This window comes from Paramisgurnus dabryanus, chromosome 8 (assembly GCF_030506205.2).
Source record: "Paramisgurnus dabryanus chromosome 8, PD_genome_1.1, whole genome shotgun sequence".
Lineage (NCBI taxonomy): Eukaryota > Metazoa > Chordata > Actinopteri > Cypriniformes > Cobitidae > Paramisgurnus > Paramisgurnus dabryanus.
The window spans coordinates 42578728-42596387 of record NC_133344.1 but is presented as its reverse complement, the minus strand read 5'-3'; the positions used below and the strand labels follow the sequence as shown (position 1 = coordinate 42596387).

Below are 17660 nucleotides of genomic sequence, written 5' to 3'. Positions count from 1 at the left end.
TGTCCCCTGAACCACCCCCTCATATACACACACAAGCAGATGGCCTTCCAACAACTGCTTCTTGCTCACCTCACACACACACACACACACACACACACACACACACACACACACACACACACACACACACACACACACACACACACACTCGCACACATTTACAGACTGTGTTTGATTGATTTTCTGTTTCTGCTGTTATTCAGACAGTATTTTACTGTCATGCTCCTATTTATACAAAAAAATGTGTCTAGAAACTCCTGGTAAATTCCCATAATCCACAGACCATTTTATTGTAACATTCCTGGTGTAATGACAATAAATATTGGTAAGGAATATCAGGATAATCTGCTTGTTTGTAACAGTTTGCTGCACTCCTACAAATAGTGCACAGTGCCTCCTCCATAAATGTAATATACTGAATAAAGTTATACAGCATCCATCTATAATGTAAATTATGTGTTATATAAGATGTTAAATTACATTTGAAGCGGTATCTCTTAAAGCTTAAACCATTACTCATGCAACGTATTTTACAAATCGGTTTTACTTGTAATTATTTACACATTAACCATCATCAGTTTACTGGTGTGTACTGTAGTTTGTGCAGTGAGGTGTCATACCAACAGCACCTCCTGCTGTATAAAACAGTCCGCCATAGGTGGAAGTTAACCTTTCAAGGGTTAATCTGATGCAATAAGATGAAAAAATTTGTATTTTAGTAAAGACAGACTGTTGGGAAGCACATCTACTAATTTTTGCAGTAAAACAGCTTATGAATAAAGTTTCACATTCATTTTATTAATGAGGTTTTTACTATTCACTTTATAATAGTAATTATACTATTTGGGTTTGTTTGTTTTAAACATAACCCTTAAACAAATGCATTTATGTTTAAAATGGCCAATAAACTTTTACGAAATATAAAATTAGCCATGAACCAACAGCACTGTGCTGATATTGATATATTTAATAATTACTCAGAATGGCATCTAACAATTCAGATAGTGATAGTTTTACTTTTTTCTCCTTGTTTCAAAGTATTATGTTTTGAAATTCTAAATCTGCAAAAGTTTGAAATACAAACTGCAACTCAAACTAAGCACACAGCCAGGATATAATCAACCCTGATTTTTAACCTATTAATTGAAGTCCGATAGTGGGAAAAATAGCTTTTATCTACAGATTATAGGCAGATATATCGGTGCCTCTTTCAATTAAATTTATTCTCCCACACCAAGCTTTAACATCTTTAGCCAATTATTGTTTATGTCTTTATAAGACTTCTGCAGTGATCACATTTGCTTGCTTTGCATAGTATATATATATATATATATATATATATATATATATATATATATATATATATATATATATATATATATATATATATATATATATATATATATATATATTACATGCTACATTCCTCTAGAAAAGCACAATAATCCTACAATATTCAATTTTATTTATAGCGCTTTTCACAAATGTATAATTGTTCCAAAGCAGCTTTGGAAAATAAAACAAGAGAAAACACAGAAAATTCAGTGAACAACAAAAGTACCAAAGTACAACGTCTAAGAATAAACCGTACTAGTGAGTGGACTATTAATGTAATGTATTAAAAGAAAGTTTTAAGTTAAGCTAATGTCAGCTGACTCCCGAGGGGTTAAAATATTATTTTCTATGCATGGGCCTTGATTAAATGGCAACCATGTAATTTTCATTTATTTAAAATTTTTGGAGAGATAACACTGTGCTTGGCTGTTATACTGAAATGAAGAAGATGTGATGAAGATTTGATAAAAATGTGGCATAATGCAAAAGCAATATTTTGTAGCCATTTATGTCGTTGTCAGTATACCATATACTGTCGGTCATGATTCATTTATTTCAAAAACAAAAGGGTCTTTAAAACAAAGGGCAAAATAATTATTATTTTGATGGTTAAGTGAACATGCAGCCAGCACAAGGTGCCCACCTTTACTTAAACCAGAGTCTTTATCTCATGTCAGTGTGTGCATTATTTTAAACAGAACTTTTAATAAACATCCACTAACCCTGTCATCAAAAGTGCTGGAAATGTGGTGACAAGACGACAGGGAAAAGACAAAAGAGAAGCATAAATTCAGGTCCTGTGATTGTCAAACAGGCACGCTGATTAAATCATATAGTGCCATGATGCATTTTAAGCCACTTGGCCACTTGCCTCTCAATCTCCTGTGAAAATAAAACACAACAACATAAAATATGATTTCATTTTTAATCCATCGTTGTTTACACACTACAGTATTTTACCTTTCTGGCCTGGTGCAGTGCAGGTTTATCCAGAGCTTTATCTTGGTTCATGTCGGCACAGTGTGCAGTGCCGTTAATAAGAACGACGCTATCATTGTCCACCATTCTGTCATTCCAGGTCACACTTAGCTCCATCCATGGGTCAATATTGCCTTTATCAGGAAAGGAAACACTTTATGGATCAAACAGTATTCACTGTACATTGGTCTTAACAACACAAACACCTATTGACACCAAATGTTTAAAGCTGTAACCCTAGATAGGACAAACCCAGAACTGTGATGTCAAACAGTGTGAGTTAATAGCTCAATTTCAAGTGTAGTATGTACGCTAAAGGCTCTCCATCCAAATGCTTACCATTAACATAGAGCACGCGTCGGGTTTGTGGTCGCTTCCCTCCGTAGTACTGGTTAGTGAAGTCAATGTAAACAGGCAGACTGTATTGAGGGATGTCAAAGAGCTGAGAGCAGAGCTTAGTTTCAATCTGAAGGTTTATCATGTGTGAGAATGGGCAGCTATCATCTTCACACGTCTGATCTGCTCCATAAGAGTTGTATAACATCAATATGAATAAACGAACAGGAAACCAGGAAAGTTATAAAAGTTTTTTTTTCATCTAATACTCACAGAAGCCAAACTCAGTGCAGGTCTGGTAAACCCACGGTCTATAGCTGGATCTAACTTTAGTGTTATTGAGTTCAAGTACAAGCTTCTCATGAGAGACACCCAGACAGGGGGCGTTCACTTTGGCCTGATACATCTGAACACATAACATAATGATCACCAGTATTATTTTGATGTTGTCTGTAACCATTGCGTGTGCCAGTTTGTAATAAATCAAAACAATAATCTTGTTCTTTGCTATGGTGCCCATTTGGTTTGTGCAAATTTCATAAAAATGCAATTTAATGTTTTTTTAACTTAACAGAACGTATTTTATAGTCCGTATGTAAAGTGGAGGTACATTGTGTGCAGTTTATCTGGTAGTGGCAACCTGTTTTGCAAAGCTAATGATGCCCTCTGCTGGTTACACATGATATTGCACTTTAATGACACAGGTCACAATGGATTGCATAAAATCCATACTTAAAGGGGTAGTTCACCGAAAAATTTAAATTATGTAATCATTTATTCACCCTCATGTTGTTACAAACCTGTATACATTTCTTTGTTAAGGAAAAAAAATCTTGAAACATGTGAATAACTAAACAGATCTGGGGCACCATTTATTTTTTGAATGCTTTATTCTGATTGGTTAAGAAATGTTCCACGGGTATGCATTATTTTTCAATTGACAGGTCAGGTGTGATTATTTTTCACACCTGACCTGTCAAATAACCAATAGAGCAATGTCTGTGGTAACTGACATTGCAGTGTAATGGCACTCCGTCACCTGGCATGCCACATTACCATCTTGGGTGTGCATTATTTTCGAAAAATTCAACGGCCCGTCATCAATTATTCCTTACATATTATTCTGTTGTCCAACAAACTTTCTTTAAAATATCTTCCTTTGTATTCAGGACAACAAAGAAGTTTATACAGGTTTAAAACAACTTGAGGGTGAGGAAATGATGACAGTATTTTTATGTTTCAGTGAAATCAGAAAAAAAAAAACGTTTTTTTAGATGCCACATAATATCAAGAACTATTGCTACGTACCGCCATTAGTTTGATCAGACGGTCATATGGCTCCTCCTGTTTATAAGCTTCACTCTTATTGGTCATGATGTCACAGAGCTCCACAATGTTAAATTCCAGCCCCTCCTCGTTGTATTGAACAGTTCCCATGAAGACACCGGCTAAACTCTGTACCAGTTCAATCTTGTCCTCAGGTTTAACAGGGGACTCACAGCATCTGAAGTCTCTGCCAACCTCAATTTCATTTCCCATCAGCAGAGCGGCCTCCACTGCAGAAAACGCCTCTCGCACTTCTGTTAAACACTAATATACAAACAGTCACATGCACATACAAACACAGATAAACTTATACTGCCCTTACCTTTTCAGAGCCGCCCACTGCCTCATTTGTAAGACTACGACCAACCACCTGCAAACCAAATAACTACTACTAAATCTCAGAAAAAACATGTCAAAGTAACATTTAAACCTACAAAAATTTGGAAATGTACTTTTAATAAATACACAGAACACAGTTCTTGATATTGTGAAATGATTGATAACTATGCATGTAACACCTATAGTCATTAATAAAGCAATAAGCCCCAAGAAGCAGTGGGTAACCAGTGCGTCGCGTCGTGCCTAACAACACCCCTTAGCTGTTATAAAATGCACTGTAACCCCACCGCTTTGCGGGGCTTATTGCTTTTATAAAACGGTTACTTCACATGCATAACGTTAGCACGATTTTATAAAATAAAACACAAATTAGTCGTAATTATATTAGGACAAATATTACTCTTCCGCCAAACAGAGTAGTTCCTCAGAATCAAGTGTGGCTGCAACAGAGCGCAGTTTCCAACCAACACAGACGCAGCAAAGACACAATGAAAATATGATTTAAAGGTAGGGTAACACATTTTGAAAAATGCTTACAGTAGCCGCCTAGCAATGAAATCCCGATCCCAACCTCAAGTCAAATCGCCATCAAAAGTCACGCCTCTTTCATAATACATGAACACGCACAGATCACACGTTCACATCTCATGTCTCATTCACCAGTGAGAAAACTTTGCACTACAAAGTGAATAACACTTCCAAAATAACCAACATAAACAACTGGTTTACATCAGAATTAGTACACAACGTTCGGTCGTGTAGACGTAATAACCATAGATATGTATATAAAGGCTAGATGGCTCAAGGCGGAGTCAGCTGTGTCGTCACTTGGCGGCCATCTTAGGTCAGTGCTGCCATAGTGCTGCTCCCTGCTGCTGTGGACGGAAGGTGAGTGACATACGCCAACTAAAATGCTCGTAACTTGCTGAATTCTTGACGGATTTACAAACGGTTTGGTTTTTTACAAACGTTATTAACGTGGCTATAATTCTGGATGCTTTAACATGTTTCATGAATTTTTTATTTATTTTTAGTATACGTATTCAGTGTCATAGGTACATCTTTGACGTTTATAACAAACCAATCCGTTTGAAAATCGGTAAAAAATTAAGCAAGTTATGGTCATTTAAAAGTACCTGCATCATTAAAACTCAATGCTACGAGTGAGCGAGCGCCCTGTCCTAAGATGGCCGCCAAAATGCGGACGTTCCACTCAATTGGCCATCAGCGCGGACGAGCCATCTAGCCTTTATATACATATCTATGGTAGTAACTATATCGTTACGCTAATCCGTAAACGAACAAAAATTTCATAAGCAACACAACGTTTCATCAAAGTAGAATATCTGAATCCATCTCAAAACAAACATCGCGTACCTACCTTACCAAAATAAACAGTGCAACGACCCTTTCAGACCCTTTGCCTCCTGTAGCTGTTTGCAGCTCGTGGTAAAGCAGTAAAGTTACCGGTGTTAATTTGGGATTTTGCTCTTGCTGATCCAGGCAGTTTTTGCTATTGTTGTTATAAAAGATGCATTTTTTTTTTGTTGCTCAATTCAGCAGAAAAGTTTGCTGTTCTCGCTGTTTACAGACAGAGCGCACGTGAACACGCCGATGACATATGGTGTCTGCGTGGTCTCGCTGCGCGGTGGGCATTCAATTTACGCTTACGTATGAGGGACAAAAAAGGAAACGTCCGTTCGGACCGAAATCTATGATTTGTTGAACATTTTTTGGTCCTACGCCTTTTACAGATGACATACATTTCTACAAATACATTTAAACAACTTAACACAGTGATTGCTATCAGGATGTGAGGAGACTTTTAACCAGCATAACTAAAAATGTTTCAGGATCAAATCAGTTACCCTACCTTTAAGACTGTGGTGTTTATATTATAAACCAACATTCATCTAAAATATACATTAACATTTATATTGTGCAACTGTTGAAGTCATAATCAAATATGCGTGGAAGCATGCTGAACTCTTTCCCCATCAGCGTTTTTTTTTTTTAAGTTGCCACCCATTTTTAGTTTAAAGGCTTCCAGAAAAATTATCTTCTTTAAATAAACACAAAATATATCAAATGAAAGAACAGACCCTCCGCTTTAAAAAAAAAAAAACCGTTTCATCCTACCTTCATTTGGTCTCTAATCACCTCTCAAATTTTCTGCTAAAAGCGGAGATAATACATTTTTTTGTGAATAACTTTTGTAAGAGTTCAGATTTAGCCATCAAAACTTACACAACAGTGTTTTCAGTGTTGAGTAAATGCGTCAGTGTTTAAGTTGGGTAAGATCGCCATCTAGTGGATTTAAGCGGAAATACGAATTTAAGGTAGAAACTCCTCCAGGAACGTTTCCTCTTTTTTGAGATGACTCAACAATATTTATTGACATTTATCTGGATATCCTTTAATTGTGCAATTGTAGACAAATTAAAAATATGATTAAAGACTGTGGTGTTTATTTTCATAAATCAGTACGCAGCAACAGTGGCGCATTGATACTTAACGTTATGTGATGCGGTCTGAACCGTGGAGTTACCGGGGTATTTTATCACGGCTTAAAACGTGTTTCAACCAATCAGAATGAAGAACCAGAACGGGCCGTTTTATAATATCATTTTTAAAATGTAGGATTAAGATATTAAATAAAAATATAACAGAGTGCTGCAGGGATGACATATTTTTATAGGCCAACCCGGAAGTTAGCGCGACGGTGTATCCTCAACAGAAAGCCTATTTATTTTATTCCATAAACTTTTGGATAAACTAAGCTCTGTGTTTAAAAAAAAGTTTATGACACTTACATGTTTTGTCCAAAGGGTTAATCTTCAACTTTTTTGAATTTTGAAGTCTAAATTTGTTTATTTTTTTATTTCTAGTAAACGCATTTTTACAATTCAAAAATCAAAAAAGTTGTATTCAGTTCATCTGTGAAGATTATCTTGTTTTTGTGTCACCTTATGTTAAACACAGAGCCATTTTTTTTGCGATTATCCAAAAGTCTATGGAATAAATGAATGGGCTTTTTAGTGAGAAAACCAATTTTCTGGGGTTGACCTACAAAAATACATCATCCCTGGCTGTGAGAATCGATTGGGTAACAGTAACATTTTACAATATGGATCAATTCATTAACGATTGAATGGATTAGATATAAATGAACAATGAACTTTTCACAATGTTTAGCAATCTAACTTATTAATATATTAATTTATGGATACTGTTGACGGGTGGTTCATGTTCACAATTTATAATACATAAACAAATATTAACTTGAATTTAAAGCATGTATATATATGTAGAAATTGGCATTCAAAAATCCTACTTTCATAAAAAGTACTTTTCCTTGGTTTTTAATAATAGCTATCTGAATTAACTTTTAATTATTTATTCATGTTTTAATAAATAGCCTGCATGACACTTTACAATAAAAAGTACATTTACATTTATTTGGCAGACGCTTTTATCCAAAAGCATAAATATATACACAATGGTCACCCATTAAGCTACACAGGAACATTATATTTACTTTAATTATTTTAATTGTAAATCATAGGCTATGTTAGGGTTTTATTTTTGTGGTGGTGAGGAAGTGGGCATTGTTCTAGTTGTGTTAACTGTAAGTTAAAAAACTTTACCCTGTTATATGAGCTGAAGTCAAGTAGAGCATAAACAGGGGCAGAAGATGCCACCGCTCCATAGATGAGATGAGGAAACTGAAAGAGAGATAAAAGAGAGATGAACAAAAACTACAACAGAAACACTTAAAGGTATACTTCAACTAAAGGTCAAAGGTTTCATTTCACTGCATGCCTATGTTACACCATACAGTTAATCTATCTATCTATCTTATGCTTCTGCGGGTTCAAACCTGCACACAATACAGTGCATGTCAACACAATTTGTGTGCTGTTTCTTTTTCTCCTTCTTGTTTTTCTCTTTCATGACGTTGAGCGCAATGCATCTTATTATTTGCAAAGATGTACAGGTATGTGTCTTAATGCTTGATGTATTGAAGTCATGATTTTTATTGATAAACGGCTTAAATTTCTTCAGAAGACTGAAATTAGGCAACTTCTATGGTGCATTTTGGAGGTTGCCAGGGTAAATCACAATAAATGATGACATTATCTGGCAACCGCTCTTTAATTAATTTAATAAACTTTAGTAAACAGTTGGTCTATTAAAATGGGTTGTTTATCCCATTAGAGAGCAAAATGATTGACAACAGACCTTCCCTCTTAGCCAGGCCGAGAGAGCTCCAGCATAGGAACCCCCAAAACTGATCCAGGTGTTTTTATAAGAGAGGCCAAAACGCTGGCTGATATAATGATGAAATGCCGCCAGGTCTGCCAGACTGAAAGAGGAAGGAGATGTGCCATAAGTTATATCATCTACTGTATATTTTGATCTGTTAAGCAGATGGTTTTCTGCATTGGTTACGCTTGCTGGCTGGAGAGATATCTGAGCTGATCGGTTTCTAGACCATCGGGGTTGATGCTCTTTCCATAAAAGCGATGTTCCAGAGCCACCAGCAGTGCTTCATGTCTCTCTGCCATCTCCACATGATGACCTGAGAAATGATGGGGGTGAAACAGTTTTAAATGACAGGTATTGACTTTGTATCTTATATTCCTGGATATTAAACAACCAAAACTGTCATAAAAGAGTCAAGAAGCATTTAATCAGCTCAACTCAAGAGTTATAGCATCAGTATATTTATTGATAAATCTGTATGATATACTGTAATTATTTACTTAAAGGGGACATTTCACAAGACTTTTTTAATATGTAAAACAAATCTTTGGTGTTCCCAGAGTACATATGTGAAGTTCTAGCTCAAAATATTATTTTTTATTGATTATCTGCCCATACTGATTATAGAGGATATAACCCCTAATAATAACAATAATTCGGAAAAAGTTGTAAGAAGTGAGTGCTGACCGTATAATAGACTATATTTAGAGAGAGGGCCCTCTCCTCCAATGTAGAGAAAGACCGGTCCATCTGACCGCTGCCAATAACCCTCATTCACCATAAATCTCTGTGAAAAATAAAGACTGATCAACATTATTGAATAACAAACTAAGATTTAACAACAACAAACTAACATAAATTTAAATGAATAACAGATGTATTTAATTTAAAGGGCACCTATTATGGCCTTTTTACAAGATGTAATATAAGTCTCAGGTGTGTCCAGAATGAAGTTTCAGCTGAAAATAATGAATTTTCACTTCCTTACAACAGACAGTGAGCGCTTTCAGTTCAAATAGATCTGATTAATACAGTCTGAGACAGAGTTAAACTCGCTAAGGGTAATGCAGGACTGTATGTGGGCGGGGCGTTATCAATGTGACCTCACTTTGATAAGAGAATCAAAACGGCATGTCTAATGAGACTGCTTTGGTTTAATGAGGATTATAAAACAAGAAGCGGGTGGTTTTTTTTATTGTAGGGTGGTTGTTTTTTCACACTGCCGAGACACATTATGTCCAAACACCTTTAAAAGTGGTTTTTGCATAATAGATGCTCTTTAATTGTAATGTTTATGAATCAAATGGAGTGTATTATCTCATACCTGAGGAAAGGTTTTGGTATTTTTCCTGTCAAAATGGTTCAGGGGTTGATGAATTCGGCCTTCTTTAGGGATGGCAGTGAAAGTCTTCATCATCACATGCTGTTTTATTCGGACCTGTTGGATTTTATTCAAACGCTCTTTCATACTCCAGAGAAGTCGACCTATGGAAAATATGTAATGTATCTATAGATATATAAAGACATGAGAGTGTTTGGTAATATAATAATGTGGAGCGTGGAGTGAGCAAACAAAGATGCTTTAGATATCTGAACTGATGGAAGCATTTTGGAGATTTTTCTTCATTTACTTTTACATTTTTCAGCCAGATTTTTTCTTATAGGATTCATTGTTTGACCTACAAATTATTTTGCAATTTATTTATTATTTTAAATCAATTGACTAGTCTTGTAGTCCAGAACAGATCGTGTCGAGCCCAGGACAAGACCAAGACCAAAGCAGGGTGAAATACTACATAACCAAATTTTGGATACTAAAAATCTCATTTAGATGAAAATATACAAATCAAAGTGTATTTTTTTTAAATGTAAAGTAACAGTCGATTAAGTTAAATATCTTGTAATAATATTGTATTTCCATTTCAAAGCAAGTCATTATAGGCTGCATACAAATTCACAGATAGCTATTTTTAAGGTGCATATCAGGGCAGTTTAGTTTAAGTTACAAATCCGACGTAATTAAAAAGCACTAAATAAATTATGCACAACTTTCATAACTTTAGAACGGACAAAAAGTACCTAAAAAAGTTCAATTATCAAGAGAAGAAAAAAAATGTAATGTAGGATATCTTGAATATAATCTTTGCAAAATATGAATATCTCACTGAAAAACTTAAGGTATTAGATGAGTCTTACCAGTGCAAACCAGGTCAGTTAGCAGTAGGACTATTAGCCATCTCATCACAGACATCATTATAGCCTAATTATTATTATGCAGGTCTCTGTATAAATGAACTGTCTGGTTTGGTAGTCAATGTCTTCTACAATGTATACAAGATTACGGCAGGACAGGATATATACCCAAATGGGGGGGGGGGGGGGCATTTAGATGATGATGTATATATGATGTCCAGAGCAATGTGTTTGGCTTCACAAACTTGCCTATACACTAAATGATAAAGCAAACCTATAGCTGAAGCTTTAATAATCATTTGATATCCACGCTATTTAACATATCACATTACAGACCACAGCAGTTTTCCTTTCATTCTCTTTTATTAAGATGCAAACGTACGGTCATAATTCATATGATGAGTCACTGTCAAATGTCATGGGACTGCAAAAAACACTGATCAGCATCTAAAAAAAAATAGCTAAATCTTGTGTGCACTGAGCAGATTTTTGTTAAGTGTAAAGACTGTATATAGATATGTATGATATAAGATTTGTGTTGGTAAATTACAAATCAAATGTAAATTTAGCAACTTGTTTCCTTACAGATCTTTAGAGTTTAGAGAAAACAATTTCTTTAGGGGTTTTCTTTTCCATCGCTGCCTGAGCCGACTTCATCAGATCATGGGTTTGAAGCATGCTCATATTCCAGGTGGCCTACAGAGGGCAAAGATGGAAACAGGAAGTACAGGTTAAAAACAGTGGTATGTGTCAATCATGGGCCGCACAGAAAGTCAAATCAATATTTGGCTCACATTTCAATTTCTTTTCACTAACTTCAAATGTGAACTTAAAAGTGCCAAGGGTTAAAACAAAAAATAGCAATATATATGTCTAATGTTCTCCTAAATTTGAAAAAGTGAACTAAATATGAAGAGTTCAGATGCAAAACCCTCTATGTGTTATAAATAAATAAGCATTTTTTATCAGGCTCTTACGCTTTGGTTCAGTAGTTTCACTTTAATGGCAATGAAAAGGTTTTTAGTCAGTAATTGAAATCCCTTATTTTTCACAAATGTCACTTTAGTCATACTCATTTCTTTGGTTTTTAACAAAATTGTCTTTTACTGCAAAACCCTCTAAGTACATGCAATGGCACACATGCCTCGTTTTCCAATCCCACCCTACTGCTCTCCAGTCACTCTTTACGGTCTTTTCTGAATAAAGGTAAAAAATGACCTCTGTAAACCTTCTTTAATGGGGTAAGAAACTCTTGCAGCTCGAACATTGAAATCCAACTAATATGTGTGCTGTCATTTATACACTTCTTCTTCCTTGTGCTTTGAGGACATTGCTGAAACTGACAAATTGGTATTTCTGGATGGCACGTGGCTGAGATTGAACAGATTTGAAGTGTAAGTATTTAAAGAACACATAATATGTGCTGAAAGCATTCGGTTAATATCATTACTATCTTGTTTTTAAAGGAGGTGGTGTTTATCCACTTTTGCATCTTAGCTCTCTGTAGAGTATATGGATAAAATCATCTCTTGCTTGTTGTTATGTATACATTTTGGGATCTTATCAAGTGCCATCCTTATAGAAACTATCAGCTTCACACTAATGCCTCTTTAGAAAAAAAAGGGTTTATGTCAGACTGATCTGAGTTAAGGTCTCACCATGTAATTCAGGCCCTCTTGAACACTGTGATCTCTGGAGAAAATTAGATTGATTTTGGTTCCCTGAACTGCTACAGGACTCCTGCTGGCGATCTCTCCTGCCATCTCCAATGCACCTGCCATCATTGTCTCTTTATCTGGAAACACACGGCTGTGTAGGAGAAGAGACAACACACACAAGTTTCCCAACAACACCTCTTTTCTTTCGAAGATTAAATGCATAAAGGCACTCAAGAAGGGCTGTGCTATATTGTGAATATAGCTGCACTCTGCGATTTGTTGTGCCCAACAATATACTGTATTGCTTAAACATCTCACCTGACCAATCCACAGCTTTTGGCTTCATCTGCATACATCTTCCTTGCAGTCAATGCAAGTTCATTTACCAAACTAAGACAAAGAAATTTCATTTGTGAATTACATAGCATTAAGATATGCCACCATTATTGGATACACAATTCATGAGTCAATATCTTATACCTTCGACTTCCAATAACTTTGGGAAGACGCTGCAAAGTCCCGACATCAGCTGCTAGACCGACATCAACTTCCTGAACAGAAACGTCAATAAACACAGTCATTCATTCAACTGTCTGAATCCATACAAATTTACGTTGAATTGAGTTTACAATGATCCATGTACTCTATAAACACTCAACTTTAGTAAGAACTTGTGTTATACTGCTAATCAATGCTAATCTAAATGGATTTTTGGCATTCCCACATGGTCACATAAGGATCTGCTGAAGTCTACAAACTCCTAAAATTTTTGGCAAATGACGTCAACCTAGGTGAACCCCACCCACGATCACATGACTTTTAGCAGCGTAATAGAGGACGAAGGCTCCACTTAGAGTAGTAATGCTGAGTTATATAATATATAAAACTAATAATTTAATCTGTGTTCACTGCATAACACGCCATTTTACTTAATCTGCGGCTTAAACTATTCCAAGTCAGTATAGTGTATGTCCACCTTGAATTGTTTTGCCAAGTGTTATAAATGCAAGTATCAGAGACAATTTTAAAAGGTGATGTAAGCGGGTCATTTTTTTGTACAAAAACAGCAAGAATTAAGAAGACCATTCGATCTATATGCTCTGTTACTTCTGAGTTAAGCTTATCGCATTTTTACAATGATGTCACAGTAGTAGAGGTGGCGCAACACAACAATAAGTCTTTAATTCTACCCACTCACTTTAATGGAAAAGCAAACTGAGCTTAAGTTAAGCAAGCTATGCCTAGCCGCTTGGTACTGTACTGGCCGTACTATCCAATGGAAAATTGCCATAAGATACATACACACCTTAACCTGAAACCAGGCATCTTGTGTACAAAGTCGTATATCACATGCTGTGATCAGATCCACTCCTGTTAGAACAGACACAAAGAATGATTTCATGCTTAAACTGATTATGAAGAACGTGCCTTAATTTGGTAAAATTCAGTGGAACACAGATAAACTCATTTTATTTAAAAAATACAGTTATATAAGAAAAGAGAAAATCTACCTCCACCAATACATCCTCCATGAACGGCCACAATCACTGGTTTTGGACACTGTAAAGAAACATCATGATCCATAAAAGTTTGTATGACACAACTCATTTGTTGCAACTGCTTTTGCTATTTTATTTTCCACATAGCATTAACAACACAAATGACACTTCTGGGTCTTAAGGGCTGTTTACACAACGTTTAAAGACGTAAACTAACTGTAAAGTTTTATGCGGTCTGGTTGTTCGTTTATATGACAACAGTGTTTTGGGGTCATCTGTGTGTAAACTACGTAACTGCAAATCTGTGATAACAGTGACATCATGCACATTTGTTAATTCAATCTATAGGCAGGCATGAGTACAACTAGTTTGTGCTGATCAGAATACTAAGCTTGCGCCAGTGCAAACCATAATTTTGTCATGAAATAATTCAAAATGGGCTGTCTAGTTATTTTTCCTCTACATTGTATGACACGTTCTTTGCTCATTTAAAGTTTAAGATTTAAACTTTTTGGGTGACCTGTTCCTTTAAGATTATGTTCTGCTGATTGTGTTTGTTGTATTGAGGTTCTCTCAAATATTTGAAGGACATCATAAAACAGTGACCTTTTCAATAACAGAGAAGGTCTCCTGGTATTTGGCTATGATGTGACGTAAGTTCCACGAGATCCTTGCTGTGTCGTCTCCCTCAGGTTGCATAATATCGCTGGCCATGTCCATGAGATCAATCCCTGTGTAATGGATTGAAAATAAGTCAGGTATGTTTCTGGTGGATGATGTCTACATTTACTTATTGATAACACATTACTTATAGTAAAAATAGAATTGTGCTTATAGACATGGTAATCTTACAGCACAGTATGTATTATGTAACAGCACATTTTTGTGTCTTATGATAACTACATTATATTACTACTACATTATGTTGAAATTTTATACAGATGCTTCATAGAGTACATATTGTAAACATAAAAAAGCATTATTGGTTGCATTCATATCATGAAACTGTTCAAATATACATCACTGCTAAAACAACAAAGCTGGTGGCCTAAGACTTTTGCATAAAGTTTTACTGTCCATCCATATTTATTTTTCACTCGTTTTATTAAGATACAAACAGAAAATACAGGAAATATGTACACAAAATTAAAAACAAAACAATTTTCAGAAGTATATGTTTTCTTCAGGCATCCATCAGTGTTTAGTGTGTATCAGTCTAATAGAGCTTTTTTGTGACTGAACCTATACCATTGCAAAAACAACAAATCTAATGGTGGCCTACGACACAGAACTGTATGCAAGATAAAAATTACCATAGATATGTAGAAACTTCAACTAAAAGAAAGCACTTATAACTGGCCATATTTAGTTACAAATGCTGTAGTTAGTAATAAGCAAAGTCCCTTTAGGGAAGTAGGGCCACTAGGCGTTAGGGGTAATAATCGTTTGGACCCTCATAAATCCATTATTAGAGTTCCGATTCGTTTCAGAATCAACTCTTAGGGTCCCAGTTCGATTCAGAATCGATTGTTGACATTTGTGAATTGATTCAGAATCGTCCTCTTCTACATCGCAATGCATCTAAGACTCAAAATGTTCCCCCACTCCTACTAGGTGGCCATGTTTGCAATACCTGCGGGCCATTATTTCAGTCATGCAAGACTAAAATCCTATCTACTTAAATGGGGAAAGATAAATATCTCTAAAATCACATGCTAAGATCATAATTTAACAACACATTTCTGACCACCAATTGTACCTGACATCATATGTTTCATAAATTATGTTTCTTAAGATCAAATTGGACTAAAAAGCACATTTTCAAGATCACTTTAGCTACAAGTTAGCAGATGCATCACATCTGTACAGAGCCCCTCCCTCAACAGAATTGTCTTAATCGATTGATGATTGATTGTCTTAACTGGAAGTCAGAGAGTTTTCATTGTGCCTTATTAATAATAGCAGGCCTTGTTATTTACAATATCTTGGGTAGTAACTAGAACAGTTTTACCGGCTGTGAAGATTTTTCCAGCACCGGAGAAAACCACGACACGACACTCCGAATCTTCGGCTATCTGATTGAAGCAATCCACCATTTCACTGAACACAAAACAGAAACACCACACATACACAACAATTATTATATATTCTTAGTTATTAAAATGCATGCATGTGCTATTCGAAACTATTAGAGGCATTCACATAAAGTGTATCATTAGTCAATATACTGGAATGAATCTCGATATTAAAGCAGTATGTGATGGCCACAGATGTCACCTCCAGAAAGCCTTGTTCATTGCATTGCGTTTCTCTGGTCGACAGAGCTGGACATGAGTGATGGTATCGGCCGGTCGGCTGATTGACAGGGTTGTGAAGGGTGGAGTGGGACCTGTAGTAGACATTCCTCTAACAGCATTCAGGGCAGGAATCAACAGACCCTGTTCTGATCAAACCACACACACACATTATACAATACAAGAAAGCTAATGCAATATTAAACCAGAGAGCATCGCTAACAAATAATGCAAGACCTATCAGCATATTTACTGTATGTCATCTAGGCCTGCTGTACTCTGCTTTGTTTTAATAATGTAATGTCTTTTGTATATTTAAAGTGTGTACCAATGACATCTAATTGGATAAATAAAAAGCTTTTTAGAAGATTAGCATAGGATTTTCTTCTAAATACTAATTTAAAGAATTAATGCGATAAATTACATAATTTTAAGTGCAATTTATTGCATCAACTTATTAACATTTTATATTTTTAACATTTTCATATTTTATCCTGATAAGTTTATTTATTGTTTATATGTATTTAAACAAATACACTTTTTGAATTCTCTTTGATTTGATTTATTGCTATACTCATTTCAATATGAACTGAACTTTCAGTGCAACACTGTTTTAATTACGTGACCTTTTACCTAGATAACTAAACCAAGCATGTGTAATTGTTTGTGTCACCTACATTTATAATCTATAGAGAAATTGCTTACTATATAAATGTAACTGACATATGAATAACGATCCACGTGACACGCTTGTCTTCAAAAAATATATATATATAACTTACAGTGCTTTGTGACAGATATTACAGTTTTATGGTAATTTGATCCAGTCTTAATAAAGCTTATTCATTTACTACATGATTTTTCCCAAGTGTAAATGTTGTTCATTTTGATCAAATGCAGTTACGTCTGGGATAACGACTTACTTGTGAAAGCAGCTCTGAATAAAAATGTCATTGATGCCCTTTGACCAATATTCACGCTCCGAGACTGAATGCTGCAGGTCCGTTCTAAAAAACTATCACGGATTAATGCTGATTTCTAAAATGTTGTCTAACTTTACTAAAGGGTTTTTCTAATCAAATACTTTGAAGTCATAATACAAGCCGCTGTTATTTCAAAATGAAAGCAGGGAAAAGTTTAATTTATATTTAGGAAGCACCATGTTTTTAACTATGACTACGGTGGCTCGTTTAGGACACTCTGCTTCCATCGCGTTTCCAATGCATTTAATATTTCGGTTGTATATTTCAATACAACCGAAACATCAACACATAACACCAATTCGGAATAACATCGTAAAAAAAGAAAAACAAAAGAAAAAAGAACAAAAGTATCATGACAAAACAAAAAGTATACATTTAAAAGAAAGTGAGGGCATTGTATACAAATTAAGAAAAATCACAAATAAAAAACATTGAAAAGATGCATGTTGTGAG

At 35.3% G+C, this 17660-nt stretch overlaps 2 protein-coding genes across 3 annotated transcripts; both read right to left on the bottom strand.

The window, feature by feature from the left end:
• Positions 1 to 1557: 1557 nt before the first annotated feature.
• Positions 1558 to 10097, bottom strand: prss16 (serine protease 16). The gene is made up of 11 exons (XM_065280052.2): positions 9905 to 10097; positions 9268 to 9367; positions 8767 to 8896; positions 8557 to 8680; positions 7962 to 8039; positions 4298 to 4345; positions 3958 to 4239; positions 2923 to 3055; positions 2653 to 2832; positions 2296 to 2447; positions 1558 to 2217 (listed from the first exon to the last, which is right to left on the bottom strand). The coding sequence occupies exons 1-11, from the start codon at positions 10046 to 10048 to the stop codon at positions 2164 to 2166; spliced, it is 1425 nt and encodes a 474-aa protein (XP_065136124.2). The 5' UTR covers positions 10049 to 10097; the 3' UTR covers positions 1558 to 2163.
• Positions 10098 to 11140: 1043 nt separating this feature from the next.
• On the bottom strand, positions 11141 to 17419 carry ech1 (enoyl CoA hydratase 1, peroxisomal). Of its 2 annotated transcripts, none has more exons than XM_065281864.2 (10): positions 17148 to 17419; positions 16208 to 16368; positions 15942 to 16030; positions 14537 to 14661; positions 13943 to 13991; positions 13738 to 13802; positions 12912 to 12982; positions 12750 to 12821; positions 12432 to 12582; positions 11141 to 11469 (listed from the first exon to the last, which is right to left on the bottom strand). In XM_065281864.2, exons 2-10 carry the CDS (start codon positions 16330 to 16332, stop codon positions 11365 to 11367), a joined length of 852 nt encoding a protein of 283 aa, XP_065137936.1. In that variant the 5' UTR covers positions 16333 to 16368; positions 17148 to 17419; the 3' UTR covers positions 11141 to 11364. The 2 variants fall into 2 exon arrangements, with proteins under 2 accessions (XP_065137936.1, XP_065137937.1); XM_065281865.2 differs by having other exon boundaries at positions 11142 to 11469; positions 16208 to 16373.
• Between the last annotated feature and the right edge of the window lie 241 nt (positions 17420 to 17660).

Coding starts and splice junctions, on each gene's coding strand:
- prss16 (XM_065280052.2), bottom strand. CDS start 10,048: ATGAAAGAGCGTTTGAATAAAATCCAACAGGTCCGAATAAAACAGCAT. Junction 8,040..8,556: donor CGGCCTGGCTAAGAGGGAAG/GTCTGTTGTCAA, acceptor TCTCTCTTTCAG/TTTCCTCATCTCATCTATGG. Junction 4,346..7,961: donor ACTTCAGCTCATATAACAGG/GTAAAGTTTTTT, acceptor TTTGGTTTGCAG/GTGGTTGGTCGTAGTCTTAC.
- ech1 (XM_065281865.2), bottom strand. CDS start 17,178: ATGACATTTTTATTCAGAGCTGCTTTCACAA. Junction 16,374..17,147: donor ATTCAGAGCTGCTTTCACAA/GTAAGTCGTTAT, acceptor TGGTTTGATCAG/AACAGGGTCTGTTGATTCCT. Junction 11,470..12,431: donor AAGAGGGCCTGAATTACATG/GTGAGACCTTAA, acceptor TGCCCTCTGTAG/GCCACCTGGAATATGAGCAT.